We start from the raw sequence: 25,446 nt of genomic DNA, 5'->3' as shown, positions 1-25,446 counted from the left end.
TGAAGGAATTTTTACAAACCACATTTAAAACAGTAGTTTGGTGAAAATTTTAATTAAATTTTTCTTCTTACTCTGAATGTAGCCAAGACATGGCATCAAAAAGTTAGCTTCTATATTTTTCCATTGGTGCGACAAGACTAAAAAAGTAAGGGAAGCTTATAGTTTATAGCTAAACTGCTACTGACATTACATGACACTGTTAAAAATAGACTACAGTATATAACAGAAATAAAACACAGTAGCAGATCTATTTTGAAGCAGATCACTTTTCCTCAGCACAAACTCATGTAAAAGTCTTAAGAACAGGGCAGAGTCGAAATACACTCACCAAACACTTTATTAGGAGCATCTGTACACCTACTCATTCATGCAGTTATCTAATCTGGCAATAGTATGGCAGCAGTGCAATGCATAAAATCATGCAGATAGCTTTGGGCAATGTTCACATCAGCCATCAGAATGGGGAGAAATGTTATCTCAGTGATTTTGACTATCGCATGATTGTCTCCTGTGGCTTTTCACACACAACAGTCTCGAGAGTTTACTCAGAATGGTGCAATAAAGAAAACCACTCAGTGGGCGGCAGTTGAGTGAGAGAGGTCAATAGAGAATGGCCAGACTGGTTCAAGCTGACAGAAAGGCTACAGTAACTCAGATAACGAACTCTGTATGATTGCGGTGAGCAGAAAAGCATCTCAGAATGCACAACACGTCAAACCTTTAGGCAGATGGGCTACAACAGCGGAAGACCACGTCAGGTTCCACTTCTGTCAGCCAAGAACAGAAAGCTGAGGCTGCAGTGGGCACAGACTCACCAAAACTGGACAGCTGAAGACTGGAAAAACGTAGTGTGGTCTAATGAATTTCTAATTGATTTCTGCTGAGGCACACAGATGGTAGGGTCAGAATTTGGCACCAACAACATGAATCCATGGACCCAACCTGCCTTGCGGCAACAGCTGGTGGAGGTGGTGTAATAGTGTGGGGAATGCTTTTTTGGCACAGTTTGGGCCCATTTGAGGTTGGTTCAAAAGCAAAGGGAGGCCCTACCCAGTATTAGTACAGTATTGTTCCTAATAAAGTGCTCAGTGAGCCTCACTTATATGTTTGGGTTTGATTTCTGTCTTGCTTGTAAGTTGTTTTGCATAAGTGAATCGTTTGCATGTTCTCCCTGTGCTTCAGGGGTTTCCTCCGGGTACTCCAGTTTCCTCCTCCAGTCAAAGACATGCATTGTAGGCTGATTAGCATTTCCAAATTGTCCATAGTGTGTGAATGTGTGTGTGATTGTGCCCCCTGCCCTCTGCCCCAAGTTCCCTGGGATAGGCTCCAGGCTCCCTGCAACCCTGTGTAGGATAAGTGGTACAGAAAATGGATGGATTGATGGATGGAAGTATATCTGCTAAATGAGCAAATATGAATTCAACTAGTTTTGAAAAGAATTAGCATTAAAATGGAATATTAATTACTGCTGTTATTTATTTATGTATTTATTATTCCACAGCCCAGTAAAATGCTCAAATCTGATTAGTGATATAGTGTTGATTTTGCTCAGTCATAGGAACCTGTATGGTGGATGCAACATAATAACAAAGGCTATTACTAAACAGATTAACAGACATGCTGTTATTTAACAAAGAAAAACTACCATTGTTGATAGGAGAGAAAAAAAAAGAGAGAGGCTGGTGATGGAATGACTATAACATACTGTAAGTGATAGCAACAACTAATTTGTCTCATGGACATCCCATACTTTTATCAGGTATCAGTATTTACTCGTATTTGTACAACTAAAAAATAAAGCTCCGATACCAACATCCAACACCACACGATTCTCTGTGATGTAATGACAGATGACATGAAATAGTGATCTGGACATATTTCCCGATAGCAATCAGAGCAAAACAGACTACAAACTGTGCTCCATGGAATATCAGGAAGATGAACTACGCACATGGGGCACACCACTGTCCCATATGCTAGCAGTAAAATAGAATGAATGACATACTATAAGTGATAACATCAGCAATACTTGGGGCAGTGGTGGCTCAATGGTTAACCCTAACCCTAAGGCTCTAGGTTACTGATCAGAAGGTCAAGGGTTCAAGCCCCAGCACTGCCAAGCTGCCACTGTTGGACCCTTGAGCAAGACCCCTCTCTACTCCAGGGGCACCGTGGCATGGTTGACCCTGCGCTCTGACCCAAACTTCCTAACAAGCTGGGATATGTGGAAAAAGAATTTCACTCTGCTATAATGTATATGTGACAAATAAAGGCTTCTTCTTCTTCTTCTACAGCATCTTCTTATAATACAAGTAACATGATAAAACATCTTTTGGCATTTAAACAGTGTCTTTAATAGAAAGCAAGTGGGCGGCCAACCTGAATGAGTAGAGCAGTATCAACGATTCTGGACATGAGCAAAAATTTGTACAAGTTGCTGTGTATTGTGCACACACAAAGGTATTCAAAAGCATGCATAAAAGCTTTTGCATGTGAGAGAATGTCAGTTCTGTAATCACTGAACACTGAGATACACACACTTCAGGTCTACACTTTGCTCATGAATAAGGGTGCAATTCACAGCACCATGCACTCATTTTAATGACTAATCTTACCGATACACAGGTTGGCCACCTTACACCCTCGATTAAAGAAAACTCTACAGGAGGAGTTTATTGCTAGCAGCACATGGTAGCAACCAACCTAAAGAGAGCTAAATAAAATGCTCCTTGATGCCCTTGATTGATTATTACTAAGTAAGGTTTTCATTTCTGTAGCAGTTGTAGTAGCAGTGAATACCCAAAACCATGTGCTCATATTCATACTCAGTTTGAAACTACTATAAATGGCTAAAGGTAATAAATAAAAATTGTAATCCTTGGCAAATTTCTGTAGTGTGAGAAAAATAAAACACCTTAGGATAATCAAAATAATCACCTTTGCATGGGACTGCATCACACCGCCCCATCGTTGTTTATTTTCCTATCATTGCAAGGCCCACTGCATTTCATCAGAACAACCCTACATATTCAAAACAAAGAAAGTCATGCACCTAACTCCTCCGCACGTTTCTTGCTTGTAGTCTACTGTGATCCATGATATCTGCCTTCATGGCCATCTGCTTTTCAGGCTGATTGTGAAACTGTCTGATCTGACTCTCAGTCGGCTCCTGCATATGTGCTTCCAGCTGACAGTCTATCACATTTAATGGGCATCTCATCCCTGCAGGATTCACACACACACACACACCTGCATCTGGGATTCTCATTTGTTATGTCTGCCATCACACCTCCAAAAAAGGATCTTAAAGATTTGGGAACCAGTATCACTGTACGTAAGTACTTTATTTGATTTCTTTTGTTTTTACTCTACTAAATAAATGTGAAGTTTTGCCATGGCCCTCTAAGTAATTTGAGGAAGCCAGTATTTAATATCTGATTTATTAAGCAGATTTATAAAAGATACACTACATGGCCAAATGTTTTTGGACACCTGACCATCACACCCATATGTGGTTCTTCCCTAAAATGTTCCTACAAAGTTGGAAACCCACAATTGTATAGAATGTCTTTGTATGCTGTAGCATTACAATTTCCCTTCACTGGAACCAAGAGGCCTAAACATGTTCCAGCATGACATTACCCCTGTGCACAAAGCAAGATCCATGAAAATATGAATTGCCAAGTTTGGTGTGGATGAACTCGAGTGACCTGCACAGAGCCCTGACCTCAAACCCACTGAACACCAGGCCTCCTCACCCAACATCAGTGCCTGACCTCACTAATACTCTTGTGGCTGAATGATCATCAATCCCCACAGTCATGCTCCAAAATCTAGTGGAAAGCCTTCCCAGAAGAGCTTATTTTAACATTGAAGGGGGACTAAATCTGAAATGGGTTCATTATTTTAAAAGTCTATTAGGTAAGATTTGTGAAAATAGGTCTCGAACGTTTAAATGACTGGATCTGAACAAGATTCGAATGTTTTTTTTTACTCAATGAGCCTGCCCCCATTTCCACCCATGTATATAAAGCTCCGCCCCCAGAACTTATGGCATTCCAACTAGAGTTAGCATGCTAACTAACATTACCATTAGCAAGGAGTATCATGTCACTTTCAAGCACATTCAGAGATTCAACTGCTTGAAAGCCAAATCACAACTATAAACTTGCAACTTCTCCTCATAAAGATTTATGAGAATGTGACAGGTGGTTGGGGGCGTGTCTATAAAATGACTAATGTTAACACCATATTGACTTCATGTTTAAACCATAATTAACTTTCTTTTACTTTCACACTATCTGCTGTTATCCAGATGAGGATGGGTTCCCTTCTGAGTCTGGTTCCTCTCAAGGTTTCTTCCTCATATCATCTTAGGGAGTTTTTCCTTGCCACCGTCGCCACTGGCTTGCTCAATAGAGATAAATTCACACACTTAAATTCTGTATCCTGTGTTTATATGTTTCTGCAAAGCTGCTTTGAGACAATGTCCACTGTTAAAAGCGGTATACAAATCAAATTGAACTGAATTGAATTGAACTAAGAAGCCAATCCAAATACAAACAAACTTTCCGGACCAGAAGGCAGGGTTCAAAAAGGGGTTTTTCCGCACCTGTTCTGAGACAATGTTTTAAACTAATTTTTTATTATTATTATTATTATTTATACATAATGTTCCACGTTGTTTGTACTAGTAAGAAATTAAAAATATTGACTATAGCACCTTTAAATACTGGTTCGCTGGATGTTCAGTGACGTCAGTATTTCGCGACTGTGTGGTGTATAACGTTGAATGTCACCGCCACCTACTGGTCATGATGAGACATACAGCGGATACGAGTTCTTCAAACACCTTTTAATTAGAGCGGTTGTTTATCCCTATATATTACCCATATCTGTTTTTAATTTCCCGCGGATTTAAGTGAGAAAAAAAAAACATTCACAGTAAAAATCTATCCTGCACACCGAACTCAAACCAAAATAAAAAAAAAAGTTTTATTTATTTTAGCATTATTAATGGACATGTTATTTCTTCAGTCTGCATTATTCTGGATATTCTTGAAAAACTGAGTATTATATTTTTTTATGTCGTGAGATTGGTTAGTTTAAGACAATTTATTGTATGTTGGCCATCACCCAGTTCTGTTCAGTTTTAAGTTATTTAGCTGTAGATTAAGCCCATTCAAATGCAGTGCTAAGGCAATTAGGCTTAAACTAGAACTAGCTATACTAACCAGTGGTGGACAAAATACAAAAATCATGTACTTGAGTGAACGAAAACGCATTAAAACTAGCGCATTTTTGTAAACCTGTCATTTGTTACAGCCGGATCTGACGTCAGAGCTGTTGTAGAACATGAATGCACATCTGATTCGAGAAGTCAACCCTCCGAGTGGGCGTGGCTTGTGGCAGGAAAACTATACACCATTTTTTGTCTTAACCAATCATTCAACTCTTACCTTCGCTCGCAAGTTTTCTCGTCTCACCCGTTTTTATTTGTTAGTATATCCCGCCTCCTGGGCCAGGATTGGGTAGTAGTCCATCGTCTAATCAAAGACTGACTGTAAGTTTGAATAACTAGCCAATCACAACACGAGAACTGCGGGTTTGTCGGAATACGGGTGGGAAAATAAGGCGTGAGCTCGCTCTAAACTTCCTTCCGCTGGTGTACAACCCGCTCTGAGACTGCTAGCGGACTCTTTTCTCGTTATTGATTAGCAGGGCAGTTCATCTTAACGCTGCGGACTCGGGAGTGTGTTTGATTGTTTTATGGTCATGTAAATGAGAGGACTATATATTAATGTGTTTGTATAATTTAGTAGGTCTTATTCGTATTTAGTTCTGTTAATATTTAACATGGTAGCTGTGAGAAGCTGTCATGCTAGCCAAATATCTAAGGGTTGTCGCTAGCTAGCAGTTCAAGGCTAGGTAAGGTTGGACACCCAGTCATATCACATCAATAACACAACCTTGGTCATTTAGTACAGACGCATCAGCGCTTTTACTAGCACTGGTTATCTAGCGGAAGTGTTTTCTGCCCGCTGGTTCGCTAGCTAGCATCCTCGCTAATAATTGGATTCTCCTGGAAATGGTAAGTCGCTCGCTAGTTAGCTGGATAGCTGTGAGGGGTTTTGGTTAGTACACTTGGTCTGCTTTCCCACAGAGCTAGTGAACTAGTAAGAAAGGTATGAATATTACACATATTTCTGGTGGCAAGCCTTAACTGACAGTTAGTATTGCTGTGTTGCTAACATGAGTTTTTAAAATAGCCAACACTCTTTTTTTATTATTATTTAAATCAACGACTTTTGATTTATAGCTAAAACCGGGTCAGCTGCATTATTAAATGTGCTATCTAACGACGCTTGCTTAGTAGTATTAGTTTTGATGGTTTTTATGGTAGGAGTAATTAGTTTGTATTGTTAAACCCCTGGTTTGTTGCTGCTGGGTTCGTGTGTGGACGGTGTGTGTGAGACACTCGGGTGATTGTTGTAGAGATTTCGGTGGGGTAGCTGATGGGCTGTAGATCACTAGACACCACATGATTTTGCTTTAAATTCAGGATGCCACAGAACAGATATACTTCCTTGTGTATGGCGTATAAAATGTGGATTTCTGCCAACATTCAAATTTTTCTACTATGACCACTGCCTGCTTTTAAAACACATGATCCATCATGAACAGAGAAGGTTTAATGTATTTACATTACCTTATTCTAACACAACAGAAACTAATAGAAGTGTGTCAATGGGCAGGTTTACACATCACTGAACATTACAGTAAACACCAGCAGTCTTTCATTTCAACCCAAATCCTCCTGCTCCGGATCTCCACAGGACGATGTAGGGCAGCAGGGTACAGTGTTAAATCTGGGGTGTCGCACCGTTTCTGTCTATAGCCGAGTGAGCCGTACCCTAACCAAGTACCCGTGCTGAATATGTTTACTCTTGCAGATGAGTGTAGTTTACTGTGTCTCGTGGTCAAGAATTCTCCATGTCAGGAAACCCAGCGACAGTCACACATATTTTTAACATTTCAATTACATATGTTCGCCAGCAATTGCACAACCTTCACCGAACTAACCGGTGGTGCGATGATCTGCTCACAGGTGTTCAGTAAGAATTCAGGAGTAGTTCAGGATTGATGCCGCGTTGCACTGATCTTGTCACCGAGCAGTTCGCTGCAGATGTGTGTCTGAAGTGTTTGCAGCATGCAGCTGTTATGTTCCCTTTTTAACAAGTGTTTCAGTCTACACCAGCTGCTTTAGAGCGCATAAATCTCGAGCCCACATGTTGTGGTGTCGTTTCCTTCTTTTTTTTCTTTCTTTTTTTTTTCTTTGCTGGCAGTGAAATCAGCCCTTCTGAATGCTTTGACTTTAAATCATTATCTACAAAGATGTCATGAATGTGTAGCCTGTAGATTATTAGAAAAGAGAAAATCAGAAAAGTCATCTAGGCTGTTTGTGCACTGCTCCACTGTTTCAGGAAAATGTGAGGTGTGGGTTAAATGGAGTGGTGTGAATTCAGGAGTAGAGCTATGAAGCATAAGATCTCACAGCCAAGCATAGGTCAGTGGTCTGTTACAATAATGAAATGTGTAAAATTCTCATTTACTGTTTAAAGTTCATCAGAAATGTTTGGCACTGTTAACATTTAACAATAAAAATAATTGAAGCTTTAGCCAATGTGATAGTCTGATTACTTGGTACATTGATTCAGAATCTTTTAAAGGAGAACCATATACTCTTGTTATAGCTTATATATCTTAATCTAATGTTAGAAGCTTATATTTGATTTTTTAAATTTTATTTCTGTGAATTGATTATAGAGATGTCAGACTTGCTGCACTGCAATGCCATGAATGTTTTATTCGTCATCAGTTTGGTAAAGAATTGGAGTGTCCAAACACCAGACTGAGAACTGTTATATTCAGTGTTGTCAGTTGTAGATGCTGCCAGCTGAACTTGACTTTTTAAACCATTGTTGCTTTTTTCAGGTAGTCGCCCTCATGTGCCCATGGAGAAGGAGGCCTTCGAGGGATGGCTGGAGTCGGTCTCCACCTCCTTCTTGGCACTGAATGACCAGCAACGCAATCATCTGCTGGACCACCTGATCTCTCTGAGTGGCGCAGTTCAACTCCGGCACCTTTCCAATGGACTGGAGGCACTGCTGAAGCGTGACTTCCTGCGCCTCTTACCCCTGGAGCTGGCCTTCTACCTGCTGCGCTGGCTTGACCCTCAGACGCTGCTCACTTGCTGCTTGGTATGCAAGCAATGGAACAAAGTAGTCAACACCTGCACTGAAGTGTGGCAAGGTGTGTGTAGAGACCTGGGCTGGCGAATCGACGACTCCATCCAGGATGCTGGCCACTGGAAACGCGTCTACCTTAAGGCCAAGCGTCGCATGAAACAGCTGCAAGAGGAGGATGCATTTGAGACCAGCTCCTTGATTGGGCACAGCGCTCGAGTGTATGCCTTGTACTACAAGGATGGCCTCCTCTGCACAGGTGTGGATTTTTACAGCCTAGGAATTGGGTCTTGCTTCTATTTTATGGATTTTGCATGTATAAAGTAGGCTTTTTCACCCAGATTTCTATTAGACCTAGCTCTGTAACTGGTGGAACAAAATTTTTACATCAGAATGCTACTATAGAGGACTTATTTCTGTGGGAATTTCAGGTTTATATCTGGTCCCTCACCAGAGATATTCAATCCGAAATTGAGAGGAATTAGATACATTTCTCGCCCCCATTCAAAAAAAAAAAAAAAAAAAAAAAAAAAGAAACGTCTCAAACCTGAAATGTTCTGTATGCACACTATCCCTAACGAAGTACCCCCTAAAAATTAAGACAGACTCGGTAGGGGTGGGAATCTCTAGGTGCCTCACAATTCGATTAGGGTTCACAGGGCTGCGATGTGATGATGAAACAATTATCAATGCATCTTTTTATTTATTTATTTATTTATTTATTTTTATATTGACTAATTCGGTGAAACCCGGAAGTATGCCAAATCGCCATTACTGCTCAGTAACTAAAACTAAATCTTTCTTCGTGATCTGCCATTCCTCTGCAACATTCTTTAACAGCTCGGACATATTTGCAGCCGTGTGGCTCTCATTCACTGCTCTTGTTTGGAGCACATGAGATGCTAGCTGCTACTCTTCAGAAGATTTTGTCATAAGATTTTGTGGCAATGGATTTCTGTGCATCACATGTTACAGCTATCCTACCCACTTTCTTCAGTGATTCCATGACTTCGGTTTTGGTCTCGTCGTAGAGTGTGGGGATCGCTGGATCAGTAAAATATCTTTGAGATGGGATGTTATATCTCCACTCCAAAGTGCGCAGCGTAGTGTGAAAACCCTGGCTCTCAACGATTGAATATGGACACAAATCCTTGGCAATAAAAGTTGTGATAGTTTGTAATTCGCTTCGCACTTTCCAAGTTGGGTGGAAGCCTTTTGTTGGCAGCAACTACAACCGGGTGTTTTTCTTCCTCCTCTGGGTGGAAACGTGTAATACGGTTTCTCATGTTTGTCTTGTTTCTCAAATATTTTATTTTAGTTTGACACAACTTGCATATAGTGTGGCTCTTGTCCAGGTCTTTTTTTTCTCTTCAACTTCATAGAAGCCAAAGTGCTTCCATACACTAGCTTTTAATTCAGAGGGTGCGTGGTTTGATTTTTCGCTCAGCCATTGCGTGTCTGTTATGTGCACGCCACAGACTGTCTGGGCACTGCACTTCCGTGTTCTGCCTTTTGCGTTCACCTTATCAAATAACATTTAGAAAATAGATTTTTGACATTTTGTGAATCGATACAGAATTAAGACTCGGACCCTTCCCATTATAAATTGACCCTAAAAGTGGAACTGTGAGCAGTCTTGAACATTTTATTAGGACTTTAGATCTAAGTCTAAGGAACAAGAATGTGCAAAATGTTAATATACGTTCATGTACCTTGTAATGTGTGCCAGAGATTGGTTCTTGTTCCTAGAAGCTAGGACCATTCTGTGCCGAGATATGCCATGGGACAAACAGGTTTTCATTCCAACCAAGATTTAAATAAATCGAATGATAAAAAAAATATCCTTCAAATTTTCCCAGAAGTAATTAACTAGCTAAGACATGCTTCCACTGTTTGTGTCTTTAGCTACAAGGCTAATGTAGCTAAGAACTAATACAACAACATTTAGCAACCTGAAACTTCATTTAGTACCAGTTCAGTAGTTCATTTGATGTATACAGGTGCCAACATCTATCTGTTAGCTGTAGCATTTTAAGATTTTAACCCCTTGTTATGGTGATTAAGGGAGACGAAAACTATGGTTTTTAGCTAAAGCAGTGGTCTCTGATCAAGCGATAATAATAATACATAGTTGAATCAAAGTTTAAAGTGGAAAGGATGCTGGAAGTGAAAGATGTGTGTCTGGTAGCTACTGTTTCTTCACGCTGATATCAAGGTGACATGTGACAAACATCGGTCTTATCAATAAAAAAACAAAACCTGGGCCTGTGATCTCTTTGGTTCGAGAAAAAAAAAAACAGAGTAGCTGCTTGCTAGAGGTCACGTCAGTCTTTTGCCTTGATATTTTTTATGTTGCTTTGTCCATGTGGGGGAAACAAAAACTCGATGCCGCTTTATTGCCGCTCACTTCCGGTGTAAAATTTTAGTGGTGCAGTGCTTACAAACTGCAGTTTTGTTGTCATTTCACATGAGATATCTTTACACACAGCACGAAATTGATGTTTTCCCGCCCTCTTTGATTGACAGGATATAATCGGCCCTGATCACCAGATGTTTTTAAACTATCGGCCATATATATAATATATAAAATTGGACGAACAGTTGTTTTTACATGGGAAAAAAAGCACTGATAATTACTGTAAATTAATAAAATCTCACTTTCAGTGCATCTTACGCTTTCTGTTACTTGCTGCCTTTAAGCATATTGTTTTACTTGTGTTTACTTTGATCGTACCGTTTTAATTAGACATTACAGATATTACTTATGCTCTGTGGCTCAGGTGGTAGAGCGGGTTGTCCACTAATCGTAGGGTTGGCGGTTCGACTCCACATACCAAAGTGTCCTTGGGCAGGACACTGAACCCCAAGTTGCTCCTGATGGCAAGCTACTGCCTTGCATGGCAGCTCTGCTACCATTGGTGTGTGAATGGGTGAATGAGATCCAGTGTAAAGCACTTTGGAACCGCTAAGGTTAAAAAAGTGCTATATAAGTGCAGACCATTTACCATTACCCACTGTTTATCACCGCGTCTACGCTGCGAGTGAGGAGCAACGCGGCCTCATTACTCATAGATCACTTACATAGAACTCCTCATTACTAATAGATCACTTACAGATTGCTCCCGTTATAATAAATAACAGAATTTACACTGCAAGCGTGCATATATAGCATATAATAATAAACTTGAATTAAACTAAAACTTTTAAGCAACTCGCACCATTTTTCCTTGTCCTTTGCACACAGTGGAGCATTTTGGATATAAACATAAGTTACAATGTTCTTGGTGGCATTTAATATAAATAATGAGATAATGAGATTCATGGACAACAATTTTCTTAATAAATTATTATTGATTTTATCGATTAGTTGTTGCAGCTCTAGTTTCAATGCAGCATGCAGCGCTTATTTCTTAGGTTTTCACTCCTAAACTGCAGGGCAGTTATAACTTTGAATTTTAACCTACACCAGAGTAAGCACTGCTCCTGTAGGGCTACAGGTAGACATATTGAGATCCCAATAATTGAAAACTAGGGATGGGTTACCCCCCTAAATTTAATATTTGAACATTTCAAAGTGACTTGGTGCAGATGATTGTTTAACATGAAGGATGTGTGTACTTGTCCTTCAGGTTCTGATGACCTGTCAGCCAAACTGTGGGATGTCCGCACTGGCCAGTGTATCTACGGCATCCAGACACACACCTGTGCTACTGTGAAGTTTGATGAGCAAAAACTAGTGACGGGGTCATTTGACAACACCATTGCATGCTGGGAATGGAGTACAGGCGCCAAAATCCAGCAGTTCCGTGGACACACTGGTGCAGGTTTGTGTCCCACTGCGATGTTGTAGTGTCGGGTATTCTGCGCCATGCAGTAGAAATGATGAATCGAGTTGTGGATATACAGGTATTTAGTGTATGTGCTGTGGCTTTTCGGTCTGTACAAATAGAAATATTATAGTTCGTTAAGGTTATGTAATGTCTATTGTATAATACGCTTTATCAACAGTTGACACTATAGTTTGGTGGAAAAGAGAGGAGCCTCCCTGTATGTGTATCAGAAAGACCGTTGCAATGGATAATGTTCTTACCCTCTCTCTCGTGTGTTATTTTGCCTGATATTTTTTGCCAAAGAACTCATGGACTAAAAATAGTCAATTTTGCTTCGTATTAAGGCAGTGCTACAAGGCTTTTCATTTATTTATTGTGGGCTAGTTTTATTTTTACTTTTCTTGTTGATTAACTTGTTCATCAGGATCTTTATCAGGTAAACTGCGATTAAGGTAAAATGATTGCTGCCAAGCCTGTACTACATGACTGTGCAGGTGCTTACACTGGAGCATTAGGATGTGTTTTTTTTCTTCTTTCTTCTCAGTGTTCAGCGTAGACTACAATGATGAGTTGGACACACTGGTAAGCGGTTCTGCAGACTTTACTGTCAAAGTGTGGGCTCTGTCAGCCGGAGCATGTCTCAACACCCTCACTGGGCACACGGAGTGGGTTACTAAGGTAATACTTTTATACTTAAGTACGTTATTTAAGCACACAAGCAATGTGCCACTCTCTAGCTCGATCAGTTCCATGCTCTCTTACTACAAACAAGCCGGTTTTTGGCCTACAAAACAGGTTTGGTTCCAGCACCAAAACACTGGTGGTCTAGAGCAGTTTTACCTGCAGACTCCTTCGGTACGGTCTGATGAGAGCAGGGGTGCCGTGAAAAATCCTTCAAGTGTTTCTAAAATGCTAAAATGTGTATAAAACCTTTAATATATATGATGAATATCTGATGTCTGAAATAATAACACAGACACAGAAATAATAAGACTGACACACATGCATAACAAATAATAATAAAACATTATATATAAAAAAAATTATTCCCTCGACCTGTCAGCAGCACATCAACATCAGTATGCGTAACATATGTGTGTGTTTTATCCTAATAATTGGCGTGATGATGCGTGTGTAGTGTAAAAGAATATGGACAGATTTCTTAAAAGAAAAGCTCCAGATGTTTCTGGACCATCAACTTCATCCTCATGTAGCTGAAGCCTTGTTTATACCTTCACCTGGCTCCGCACCGCAAGCCTCCACTGACTGCGTGCACACCTCCCCAAACAGACGAGGTGTTTATACTTGACACGCTCGCCATTGTAATATTCTTTGAAACGAATGGGGGCGACTCTGAGTTATCCTCCTATAAAACAACAGGAAGTAGTTTGTTGGAACAACCATAGCTTACAAACAAGGCGTCTCACGTGTAGTTGCTGAATGCTGAGGAGGAATTGTTTTGTTGTTGATGTTTGCTTTCAGTAAACTTCAATAAAACCCACAGTATGGAAAAAAGAGCAAAGAATCATATAAGTATCATATAAAATTAGAGATGCACCGATACGAAATTTCTCAGCCGATACCGATAACCGATTATTCACTGTGATATCGGCCAATATCACCGATAGTTCATTTAAATCTTTAAACAGTGTACTGACCCTTTAATTCAGCGCAAGCAGCGCAGCAAAAAAATTTGATGGTCTAGAGCCATGATAGTTGTGTAGTGTGTAGCAATACACTCCAATCTCGATTCGATTCATGACACTAGCTTCACTGTTTTGATTTATGATTCTCAGAATATTTGGAACAAAATTTGAATGAAGAAAAATTTTGACCAAAAAGACTCATTTATTTAGTTTTTTTTTTTTTATTTTATTTCTGAATTATAAACAATACATTTATAAATTCTTCCAAATTTTGATTGAATAAACAAAGTGTCTGACCCGGGCACTTGACTGACTGAAACATGATGAGCTTTGTAGCAGAATCAGCTACAGCGTCAGCAAAAATGTCAGATTTCCACAGTCTCTGGTGGTGTTTTGAAAGCTAATGAAGAGTTCTTTTTAACCATTATAACATGTTCAACGTGTAATGCTTGTTTGTTGTTACAATCCGGAGATATCGGCTTCACAAGTGCAGATTTCACATGCTCTCCATGAAAGAACGATCATGTGACCAGCGTGCCCTCTGTATATTTTAACCCTATGGATTGCACAGATGGAGTGAAACTGCATTAGATGTGTAATTAATACAATGTGTCTTCATATGGGGATTATCTAGTATTGGGTCTCAATAGTGTAATAAATAACTTGAATGTCTTGCTTGAGTTTGTATAGCTTCAAAGTGCAGGTGATGTTCCAGTTTGTGTCTGCTAAATAGGCATTTTTTATATGGTTGCTAAGTTGAATAGCGTATTCTTACAAATCCCACACCTGCATCTGACTGCAGGAAAATGATTGAAGTCAAGCCTTTCCTGTTCATCGACAATTGTCTGATGACAAATGTCTGATTTATTGGATAACAAATTATAATGTTTACAGTTTATAGTGCTGTGTACAGAATGTCATCAGTTATTTATTATTATACCACAGCACTGTTAAATTCTCGATTCTGATTGGCTTACTTTCTGAGGTCTGCAAATATTTTTCAGTAAATGCACAGCCAAAGTAGGTCCGGTCAGGTTTTGGGCGCATTACAGTTCCATATCACTCGGCCAAGTTAACTCAAATAACGGAAAAGTTAGCCTAGTGTCCACACAGCACATGCACTGAACAACAAACAAAATGACAACCATTTTGATTTTTCAGAAATCATATAGTAATAATTGATGACGGGCCGTTGAATTATTAGAAAAATAATGTGCATCCGAGGTGGTAATGTGGCCACGAGGCGAAGCGGGGGACTTGAGCTGTTGATGTGCAGTCACATGAGAGAGAGGGAGAGAGAGAGCACAAGGAAAAAAAAGAGAGAAAGCCTGAGAACACATGTGATTGTAGTAATGAGACCCAAAAGACGGTGAACATGTCTAAATATTTATTTATTTATTCATCATATTATTTGCATTAATAAAAAATGAAGGATTCTGTGAACAAGTAGGCCGATCAGTATCTGTTTGTGTTTTTTGTTTGTTCTATTTTTATTTTATCAGCATGAAATGAAAAAAAAACTGAACTCACTCTCTCTCTCTAAAATAACTACATATCAATAGTTCAAGCCTCTGTTACTAGCTCTAAAATTATGTTTTGGAAGGCTTGAGGTGGAATGTGTAATACATTAGTTCCACACACAAGAGCGTTTTAAGGTAAAAAAAAAAAACCTGACAAATGTCTTGAAATAAAACATCTGGGCGATGTTGTGAGGTGTAGTGACTGTGGTATAAGTGGAGTAATTGATAACGGTCCATTGAATTATTAAAAAAATAATGCACACCCGTGATTTTGCACCCCAGGTGTGCATTAAATTCTAAAAATTCAATGGACTGTCATCAGTTATTCCTTACGTGTAACATGTTTATCTATGATATGAACCTGTCATTCACCCTGATTTAGGTACTACTTCAGAAAAGCCAAGTTGAGTCCATGATGCACAGTCCTGGGGACTACATCTTACTGAGTGCAGATAAATATGAAATCAAGGTAATCTAAAGATCATTTTCAACTTGATTGAAATCACAGAGTTTGTCATTAGCACGGCTGACACATGGGAAACTGCACATCGAAATTCTTATGGTTGCTCCATTGACGGAGACTGGACGTATATTAACAGATAACATCTACTAACAAAATATACTAATGTAAATGCAACATGAAGGATATCCTGGGTAAAAAGAAAAAATAATAATGTACTTACAGGATGCAAAAATACACACACATATATTAGAGATACACAATATACATAAATATGAGTGGGTAGTGTGCATACTAAACGTGCATGGTACTATATGATCATTGAATACAATGTGTAAGTATTATGACAGGACTTTACAGAGGGCATGGCCCATCTCTCTGCTCAAAACAGGTGTGGCCTATAGGGAGAGAGATCAACTGTACGTGCTTAAAGACTCTGTCCGTGTCTGAGGATCGCAGTGTCTGTCTGCAGCCCCGTCTACAGTTTGATGGCCGCTACATTGTCTGCAGTTCAGACCTTGGTGTCTACCAGTGGGACTTTGCCAGTTTTGATGTGCTAAGGTAAAGCTTTAATGCCAATTACACAAATTGGAAACCGACAAAAGTCTTCCATACGTGTTCCATCATCTTACTTTTCCTTTCTCTGCATTGTTTATATTACATAATGACGAGTAATATTCCACAGTCTGATTGTATGAGTAGAAGAATTGTCATGTGGTAAAATTTTATGAAATAACAATTATTGTGACCTCTGGATGGAATTATGGGATAATGTATGTAGCAACCTGTATGCTGGATGTTAGACTATGTTCACATTACAGGGTTGGAGTGTACCAAATAAGGGAATGTAGCAGTAAATTAGTTCATTTAAATACAGCCAAATATCTTTTCTGTACACATGAATATCTGCACCATGGTTGCAATGGGCTGAGGAGTCATTAAGCCTATCTTGTGGTTATTTACTATAAGTTTAACTTTGCTTGCCTTTGCTTGCTTGTGGCAAAATGTTAATTTGTCTTGCCACCCTTGTATGATTTATGTAGAATTTGTCACTCTAATCTTTTCTAGTGTGTTACATGTCCTTTATGCCCCTCACAGAGTTATCAAACCACATCAAGACCCAGCCAGTCCCTCCCTTCTAAGCTTTGGTGAGGTATTCGCTCTACTGTTTGACAACCACCACTTGTATGTAATGGACCTGAGGACTGAAGCCATCACAGGCCGTTGGCCGCTGCCAGCCTACCGCAAATCCAAAAGAGGCTCCAGTTTCCTTCCAGGAATCACCTCATGGCTCAATGGCTTTGACGGCAAGAACGATGCCGGCCTGGTGTTCGCCACCAGCATGCCGGACCATAGCATTCATCTGGTTCTGTGGAAGGAGAACGGCTGAAGAAGGAAGTGAGCATGCGCCAACTTTAGTTGACACCAGGGACGCTAAACAAAAAAGACAAAAAAGGGTGCTTTTGATTTCAAAAACCTGCAGCTTAGATATTGCATGGACCAAAGTCTGTCTTTCTTCATTTCCTCTTTTCAGTTTCTGCTGGTTGCTTTTAGCTTTTAGAAGAAACTGGCTCTTTCCTTTGGTCAAGTAAAAACCGTTCTTGCACATTCTGACGTGTATTTTGAAGTGCAGTATGTGGATACAATATGAAACCTTGAAGAAGGTGCTGGCTGGGTTGAACCTCTTTCTGATTGCTACAGAAAAGTGAAAGCAACTGTGAATCAAGTACTTGACTGAACAGTAACGTTCTGCCACAGCTCAATCATCCAAATTCATGAAAACATGAAATTTATATAAAAATAAATTGTCATTTGGGTTTTGTTTTTTTTTAACCCAAAGTATTTAGTTGGTCTAAATTTGTGATCAGAATACAGGATAATGAAGATTGCCTTAATTTCTTGATTTCCTTTCAGGATTTTTGCAGATAGCCACACCCATGCGCTCTGGCATGTCACGTGTGGTGTACACTTTGTTGTGTGATAAACTGTAGACTGTATGGTTGGTTTGTATGACAGTCATTAGGTTTTTACTAATATTGACCCTTCAACTTTCACTTGAAATTAGTCATGTGCCTTTTTCCTTTAACACTTAAATGCCTGCAGGTATGTTATGAAAGATCTTGAAATTCATTAGTACAATCCTTATTGGAACAAATTCCAGAATGAAAGGTATATTTATTTTTTACAGTTTCGTTATTTTTAACCCAGTATAATCAACACCACAGTATGTACTCTTACCGTTCTGCAGAGGCTAATTCACTTAAAAATGCTTCATGTGAATCTCGGTGAATGTTAATTTTTTAAGCTTCATTTTTAAAGACTAATCAACTTCATTAGAAGGTTAATGTTATTTTCAGCACAATCCTTTAGTTCTACAGGACGCATAGATGTACAGAAAAATCTCACTTTTTTAACTTGCATCAAAGTACATGGACAAACTTTAACCTAAAACATTTGTCTTTTGGTAGCTGTTCAATAGTCAGGCTTGATGGTTGGTTTCAGTAGTGCGAGTCTTCTTATAACATCAGGGGAAGCCTTTTTGCTTTTAGGGCATTACCAGTGGAACCTGGGCTATACCCTCCACATTGCATGGTTTATCACAACACTTCTTTAAGACATAGACCTCACTGTAACATTCACTCATGCCACTGTAGACCATAATGCCATCAGTTCACAATGAGCAATTTCTGGTATGTTGGTTGTATATAACATGCTGTCTTTTGAATAAATGAAAATGGCTAAGAAAAGATGGTTCTGTGTTTTTTTTTTTTTTTCTGTTTTTTCTTTCTTTCTCTTTTTCTTTTCTCTCTCTCTCTTTGTGCAAAGAGTACTGAATATGCAGTAAGTAAAATAGGAGTATTTTCCATCTTACTTCAGGGCTTTGTTCTGTGTTTTATATGCAGAATTTCCTTTAATGTGCCAGCATTATCTGTGTCCCAAATTACACATTTATGAACCACTTATACTTTACACAACAGTGTAGTGCCTTCACACTGAAAATGCAAACAAATTAAAGTAACAGAAGTGTGAAGCAATGGACACTTTGTCACTGATGTGTCCCATCATCCCATCTGTCTCAAAATTGTAACCGTTACTGAACACAAGATGAAAGATGTTAGTTAATCAGTTGGTATTGAATCTGACACATTTTATGCATATATTGTGAAACAAAGGCACACACGGGCAGGGTTTGAAATGGCATATTATTTATTCTATCTTGCATACTCTTTCTTATAATAGGATAAAAAAAAGTTCATTGTTGCACTACACAGTCATGAGACTTACTTGTCAGTGAAATTCACGCAATTGTTTTTGTACAGAGGGTACACTTTGTCATGTAAAATGTGTTGTATCATTTGGTGATTTAAAGTCAAAAATGAGTCACTGAGGCAGTACTGAAACACTTATAAACCATCAAAAAATGCTTTAGCTTTAATTTTGTATCAACTATCATAGCCAGTTAAGAATTCAAGAGATTTTGAGGGAAAATGTTAATTACCAAAAACCATTCAATTTTCAGATCTTTGTAACTTCCAGAGAGAAAGAGAGAGAGAAAAGAAAAGAGGCCGGCAAGAGAACAACTGTTTATACTGTAGCTGCTTGTAACATACGTGTAACTTGCTTCATGGAAGTGTTACAACATTAGATGTAATTAAAAACAGATCAAATGTATATGTTGTTATTTTAATGTGGTATTCAAGGAATAAAACACTTAGGGACATGCTGCTATAGGAAAATAATCACATTTGGGATGGTAATACATCCCAACACTGCTTTGTTGATTATTTTGCTTTAACATCACATCCAGTGTGTTTTCTTCTTTACATGACATTGGCATTCAATTAAACTAACAAGCTCATCATCTGTTGCTAACAGCTGGCAGGTAAGGTTTGCTTGATCACAAGGGAAATACATTAGCTATGATTTTTTTTATGTTATTGGATTTACAATGGATAGGGTTATTAAATATTGCCAAGTCAAGAAGTGCCATGCACATAAAATCTAAATCAAAGCTGCTTCAACAAAGTATTAGTTTAGGGGTGTGCACACTCATGAAACTAGGTTATTGCAAGTTTTTTTTTTCCTTACAAAAATGTCTGTTTTTCACTTTATTGGTATACTTTACAATTACACATTAAAGGTGAGAAAAGATCTGATATTATTTATCTTAGTTTCATTCTTTTACTTCACAAAAACCTGCTATTTTAACAGGGGTGTGTAGACTTTTTAGATTCACTATAAATTAATAAATATTACATTATAATCTTTTGAGATACCAATCCATCCATTTTCTGTACCGCTTATCCTACACAGGATCTGGGGGAGCCTGGAACCTGTCTCCAAAGAGTCTCTGGGCACAAGGCGGAGGACACCCCGGACAAACTGCCAACCAATCGCAGGGCACAGTCATGCGCACACGCACACACACGCACACACACACACAACGGACAATTTAGAGATGCCAATCAGTCTAGGCACAGGGAGAACATGCAAACTCCGTGCACGCAGGGTGGAGGTGCGAGGCAAACGTGCTAACCACTAAACCACCGTGCCACACCAAAACTTTAAAGTGGCAAATGTGTTCAGAAGTATGAGGTCCCTGGCATCCATGACTAGACGGAGTTATAAAAAATTCTATATATATAGAATCTGAATTTCTTGATAAAGTACTAATGTGAGAGCTTTTATTGTCTAATAAGATTTTTGTTGAACCTCCACCTCATGCTGTTCATTATTTATTTTGGAAATATTTTAGAATCTTTTAAGATTATAAATTTCCACAATTCCTCTCATCAATCATAATATCAGATTTATTTCTTTGAATTTTCAGTGTAGCTACTGAATAGTAAGCCTTAGGTCTTGGGAATCTAAATGGGCATAAGAGGTAAACTGCAATCTTGGAGTTACATTGTTAAGTGTTAGAAGTCAAAGAAAGATTATATGCCTCAGGTCCTGGTCGATATTTTTTCTTTCTCTTCTTTTTCTCTGGAAAAGGTTTTTATTTTTCTCATAAGAGTTCAACAGTAGACCTGATCCTTCTTCCATGCTCTGAGTAAAAGCCCATATTTTTATGTTCTTGACACTTGTCTCAGCCTACTGTCTGGTGTGTACTAAGTGATTCTGAATATACAACCCCAATTCTGAAAAAATTGGGACAGTATGGAAAATGCAAAACAAACAAACAAACAAAAAGAGTCATTTGAAAATTCAGTTCACCCTGCCCTATATTGAAAACACATTATTAACACATTATTTGATGTTTTACTTTGTGTAACGGGGTCTTCGTTGCCTTATTTTGCACTTCATAACATGCCACACATTCTCAATCAGAGACAGGTCATGACTGCAGGCAGGCCATGCTAGCACCCGCACTCTCTGCTTACACAACCATGCACTTGTAATCTGGGTAGAATGTAGTTTGATGTTGTCCTGCTCTGGATGGCAGCATATGTTGCTCCAAAATATGTACTGCATTAATGGTGCCCTCAAAGATGTGCAAGTTACCCATGCCATGGACACTGACACACCGCCATACCATGACAGACGCTGGCTTTTGGACCTGACATTGATGGTCAGCTTGGATGGTCCTTTTCCTCTTTGGCCCGGAGAACACGACGGCTGTTTTGTCCAAAAACTATTTGAAATGTTGCCTCGTCAGACCACAAAACACGATTCCACTGTGCTACTGTCCATCTCAGATGAGACCAAGCCCAGAGAAGTCGACGCCACTTCTGGACAGTGTTGATGTATGGCTTCTGCTTTGCATAGTAAAGCCTTAACTTGTATCTGTGGTCGCAGCGGCGAATGGTGTTGAGTGACAAAGTTTTACCAAAGTATTCCCGAGCCCATGTCAGGATATCCATTACAGACTCATGACGGTTTTTAAGACAGTGACGTCTGAGGGATTGGAGATCACGTGCATTCAGAAGTGGTTTTCAGTCTTACCCTTTACGCACCGAGATTTGACCGGATTCCTTGAATCTTTTAATGATATTGTGCACTGTAGGAGGTGAAATGTCCAGAATCCTACCGATTTGTTTTTGGGGAATGTTGTTCTCAAAGTGTTGGATTATTCACTGACGCATCTGTTGGCAGATTGGCGAGCCTCGACCCATCCTTGCTCTTGAAGGACTACGCCTTTTTTGGATGCTCCTTATATACTATGATTAGACGATTGCCTCACCTCACCTTCTGATTGTTTTCACATCACCTTCTTATTTCAACTTCACATCGCTATTAGTCCTAAATGGCCCTGTCCCAACTTTTTTGGAATGTGTTGCATGCATCACTTTCAAAATAAATGTTTACCTACCAAAAACTATGCAGTTGATTAGGTAAAACCTCAACTTCCTTGTCTTTATACATTTTCTGTTTAAATACAAGTCAAAGTACATTTACAAATCACTCCTCTATGTTTTTATTAGCATTTTCCCTGCTGTCCCAACTTTTTTGGAATAGGGTTGTAGTAATCTGGTTATCATTACTAGGATATTTCTATATGTTTTTGCTCCTCATTGTTTTCTGTCTTCCTGATGTTGTCATGTTGCTTTAGACACTAGAGGGCTCTAAAGGTTTAAGTCAAATGCTTCCAAGATGACCATAGTGTAAATAATTTTTTTAAAAAAAAAACGTTAAAGAAAGTTCCTGGCAGTTGGCAGCATCCACTCACTCATTATTTTCAAAAGATTCTGTCTAAATCGGTGGTTATCAAAACCCTGCTTTAACTGTAAAAAAAAAAAAAAAAAAAAAAAATCTATTCAATAAACAATTTGAAATTCACCATTCTTTCCACACTTTATTTTCTCCATTTCAACAAGTTGTTTCACAATAACTGGTCCCATAAACAGAAAATACATTACTCAAATTAACAGTAACACATTAACTAAATTCTGAAGATTAAAGTATAATTTCTTACTTATTGAATGTTATTAATTCATATTAACAGAATAAAGTGACTGAATTCTAAAAAAAACTCCTGTTAGGCTTCACATTCTCTCACCACAAACAAAAGCATTTCTACTTCATCACTGACATCAAACTGGTAATATATAGGCCTAATATAAACTTTTTTTGATGATATTAACTCACCTTAACATTAACTGGATATGAAATATACTACTCTACTGGCCCTTTAATTCAGCGTGAGCAGCGCGCGAGTAGTTTGGGGAAAAACATTAGACTCAACACCGAAACTCCCGCTTCACTGCTGCTCACTTCCGGTGTAAAATTTTTAGTAGTGCAGAGCTTACAAACTGCAGTTTTGTCATCATTCCACACAAGAGACATCTGCTTTACACACAGCACAAAATCGATGTGTTTTCCCACCCTCTTTTTATTGACAGGAGATAATCAGCCCTGATCATCGGATGTTTCTAAACTATCGGCCGATAGCAGGATAAATAAGATAAATATGTATATATATATATTTAGACACTGTATACAGTGGTGCTTGAAAGTTTGTGAACCCTTTAGAATTGTCTAAATATCTGCATAAATATGACCCAACACATCATCAGATTTTCGCACTAGTTTTATGGAGATGCTGATTTCTGTAAAGGAAATTATTAATTTCCTACGTTGTAATAGCTCTGTTCACTCTGTTCATGTTCATCAGTGAATAATGCTGCTTGAGGTGGTGTCATGGGATTAGTACAGAATGCTCTTTCCTCTTTCATTGACTCAAACGTAGTTATTGTCTTCAGGAATGTCTGCATATCTGCTAAGACCTTGAAACCACCAACTGGCTCAAACTTCCTAGAACTCACTTTGCTAAGTATTGAGTGTTATCACCATACCAAGCGTTTGTTCTCTGTTCCTCGTTTTTGATTCATGTTCTTTGATCGTGTTTCTGGTTTCTTGTTCTCAATTCTTGCCTTGCCTCATTTATGCCTGTTTGCTGATCGCCTGACCCATTGCCCGTTTTTGACCACACTGTTGTCTTGTGATTTGGATTTGTCTACCTGTCTCTCTTTATTAAAAGCTCTTATCTGCACTTGCATCCGTCCTAACCTTAATTACGATTAAAACTTGACAGAATATTTAGCCTCTCCATTGATGCAGCAGGAAGACGGAGGAGACCTCACACTATGGAAACCAAGCAAACTGTCCCAGCTTTGGATTCGATCCAGTTTCCTCAGTGTACCCATATGATGGGTTTTTTGGCTATCCATACTATTTTTGTGTTGACTGCCAGATCTATTTTGCAAGCCTAGCAGACCCCAAGCCCGGCGAGGAACAATGGCTAAGGTTCATGTTGTCCCGGTTTTTTGGCCCAGCCCGCCAGTGGGCGCAGCATCTAGTGGCCATGGGATCCAGGGGACTTGAAAATGTAACTCAGTTTGTGGGACTATTCGTGATGGTGTTCAGCAGTCCAGAATCCAAGGCCATCCTGGAGGATCTTTTGGAGGAGGCCTGCCTCACAGATAAACCTGCCTTGCCGTTCACCACCTATTATGAGTAGGCAAACTGGGTGACCTTCTCCCCAAAGCTCCTGCCTAAGACCCACTATGTGGTCTCCTCTGCCAAGCTCCAGACAGAGGTCAACATGGCGACCTCATCTCCAGAGCTCCAACCTGAGACCCATGAGGTGGTCTCAGCTGCCGAGCTCCAGCCGGAGGTCAGGTGGCGACCTCCTCCCCAGAGCTCCAACCTGAGACCCACAAGGTGGTCTCACCCACAGAGCTCCAGTTGGAGGTCAACGTGGTGACCTCCTCCCCAGAGCTCAAACCTGAGACCCACGAGGTAATCTCACCTGTAGAGCTTCAACATGAGACCCACGAGGCGGTCTCATCCCCAGACCTCCAGCATGAGACGCACGAGGCAGTCTCATCCCCAGACCTCCAGCATGAGACCCACAATGTAGTCTCATCCCCAGAGCTCCAGCATGAGACCCACGAGATGGTCTCATCTCCAGAGCTCCAGCATAAAGTCAAGTTCCTGCTAGAGGTCAACGAGGTGACCCCCCATTCTATGTTCCTGTCTGAGGTCGAGGAGACGGCCTCCCAAGCCACGTTTCTGTCTGAGGTCGAAGAGACGGTCTCCCAAGCCAAGTTCCTGTCTGAGGTTGGAGAGATGTCCTCTCAAGCCAAGTTCATGTCCGAGGTCGAAACAACGACCTCTCATGCCAAGTTCCTGTCCGAGGTCGAAGAGATGGCCTCCCAAGCCAAGTTCATGTCCGAGGTCGAAGAAACGACCTCTCAAGCCAAGTTCCTGTCTGAGGAGGAAAAGAGGGCCTTTCAAGCCAAGTTTCTGTCCGAGGTCGAAGAGACAGCTTCCCAAGCCAAGTTTCTGTCCGAGGTCGAAGAGATTTGCCTCTCACGCCAAGTTCCTGTCCGAGGTTGAAGAGATGGCCTCCCAAAACACGGTCCTGTCTGAGGTCGATGAGTCGACCTCCCACACCAAGTTCCAGCTAAAGGTCAATGAAGTGACCTCCCAAGGTTCTAGTCTGAGAGCGACGATGTGACCTCCCACGCCAAGTTCCAGCTAAAAGTCAATGAGGTGACCCTCCACGCCAAGTTCCAGTCTGAGATCAATGAGGTGACCCTCCACGCCAAGTTCCAGTCTGAGATTGACAATGTGACCTCCCACGCCAAGTTCCAGTCTGAGATCGACGATGTGACCTGCCTGCCAAGTTCCAGTCTGAGATCAATGATGTGACCTTGCACGACAAGTTCCTTTCCGAAACCGACGTCACGACCAACCAGTTTCTGCTCATGCCTGAAACCGATATCACGACCAACCAGT

At 39.9% G+C, this 25,446-nt stretch overlaps 1 protein-coding gene across 6 annotated transcripts; it reads left to right on the top strand.

Moving 5' to 3' along the window:
* Window positions 1–3,311: 3,311 nt before the first annotated feature.
* Window positions 3,312–19,392, top strand: fbxw2 (F-box and WD repeat domain containing 2). 6 transcript variants are annotated; one of them, XM_053618371.1, is made up of 8 exons: window positions 3,312–3,330; window positions 7,485–7,567; window positions 7,996–8,505; window positions 11,876–12,070; window positions 12,621–12,754; window positions 15,625–15,711; window positions 16,094–16,263; window positions 16,801–19,391. In XM_053618371.1, the coding sequence occupies exons 2-8, from the start codon at window positions 7,507–7,509 to the stop codon at window positions 17,090–17,092; spliced, it is 1,449 nt and encodes a 482-aa protein (XP_053474346.1). In that variant the 5' UTR covers window positions 3,312–3,330; window positions 7,485–7,506; the 3' UTR covers window positions 17,093–19,391. The 6 variants fall into 6 exon arrangements, with proteins under 6 accessions (XP_053474346.1, XP_053474344.1, XP_053474345.1 ...); XM_053618369.1 differs by lacking the exon at window positions 3,312–3,330 and adding an exon at window positions 5,439–5,563; XM_053618370.1 differs by lacking the exon at window positions 3,312–3,330 and adding an exon at window positions 5,637–5,752.
* The last annotated feature ends 6,054 nt before the right edge of the window (window positions 19,393–25,446 follow it).

This window comes from Ictalurus furcatus, chromosome 28 (genome assembly GCF_023375685.1).
Source record: "Ictalurus furcatus strain D&B chromosome 28, Billie_1.0, whole genome shotgun sequence".
Lineage (NCBI taxonomy): Eukaryota > Metazoa > Chordata > Actinopteri > Siluriformes > Ictaluridae > Ictalurus > Ictalurus furcatus.
This window is presented reverse-complemented; position numbering and strand designations above follow the sequence as displayed.

Coding starts and splice junctions, on each gene's coding strand:
- fbxw2 (XM_053618371.1), top strand. CDS start 7,507: ATGGAGTGGTGTGAATTCAGGAGTAGAGCTATGAAGCATAAGATCTCA. Junction 12,071..12,620: donor CCGTGGACACACTGGTGCAG/GTTTGTGTCCCA, acceptor CTTTCTTCTCAG/TGTTCAGCGTAGACTACAAT. Junction 16,264..16,800: donor GCCAGTTTTGATGTGCTAAG/GTAAAGCTTTAA, acceptor TGCCCCTCACAG/AGTTATCAAACCACATCAAG.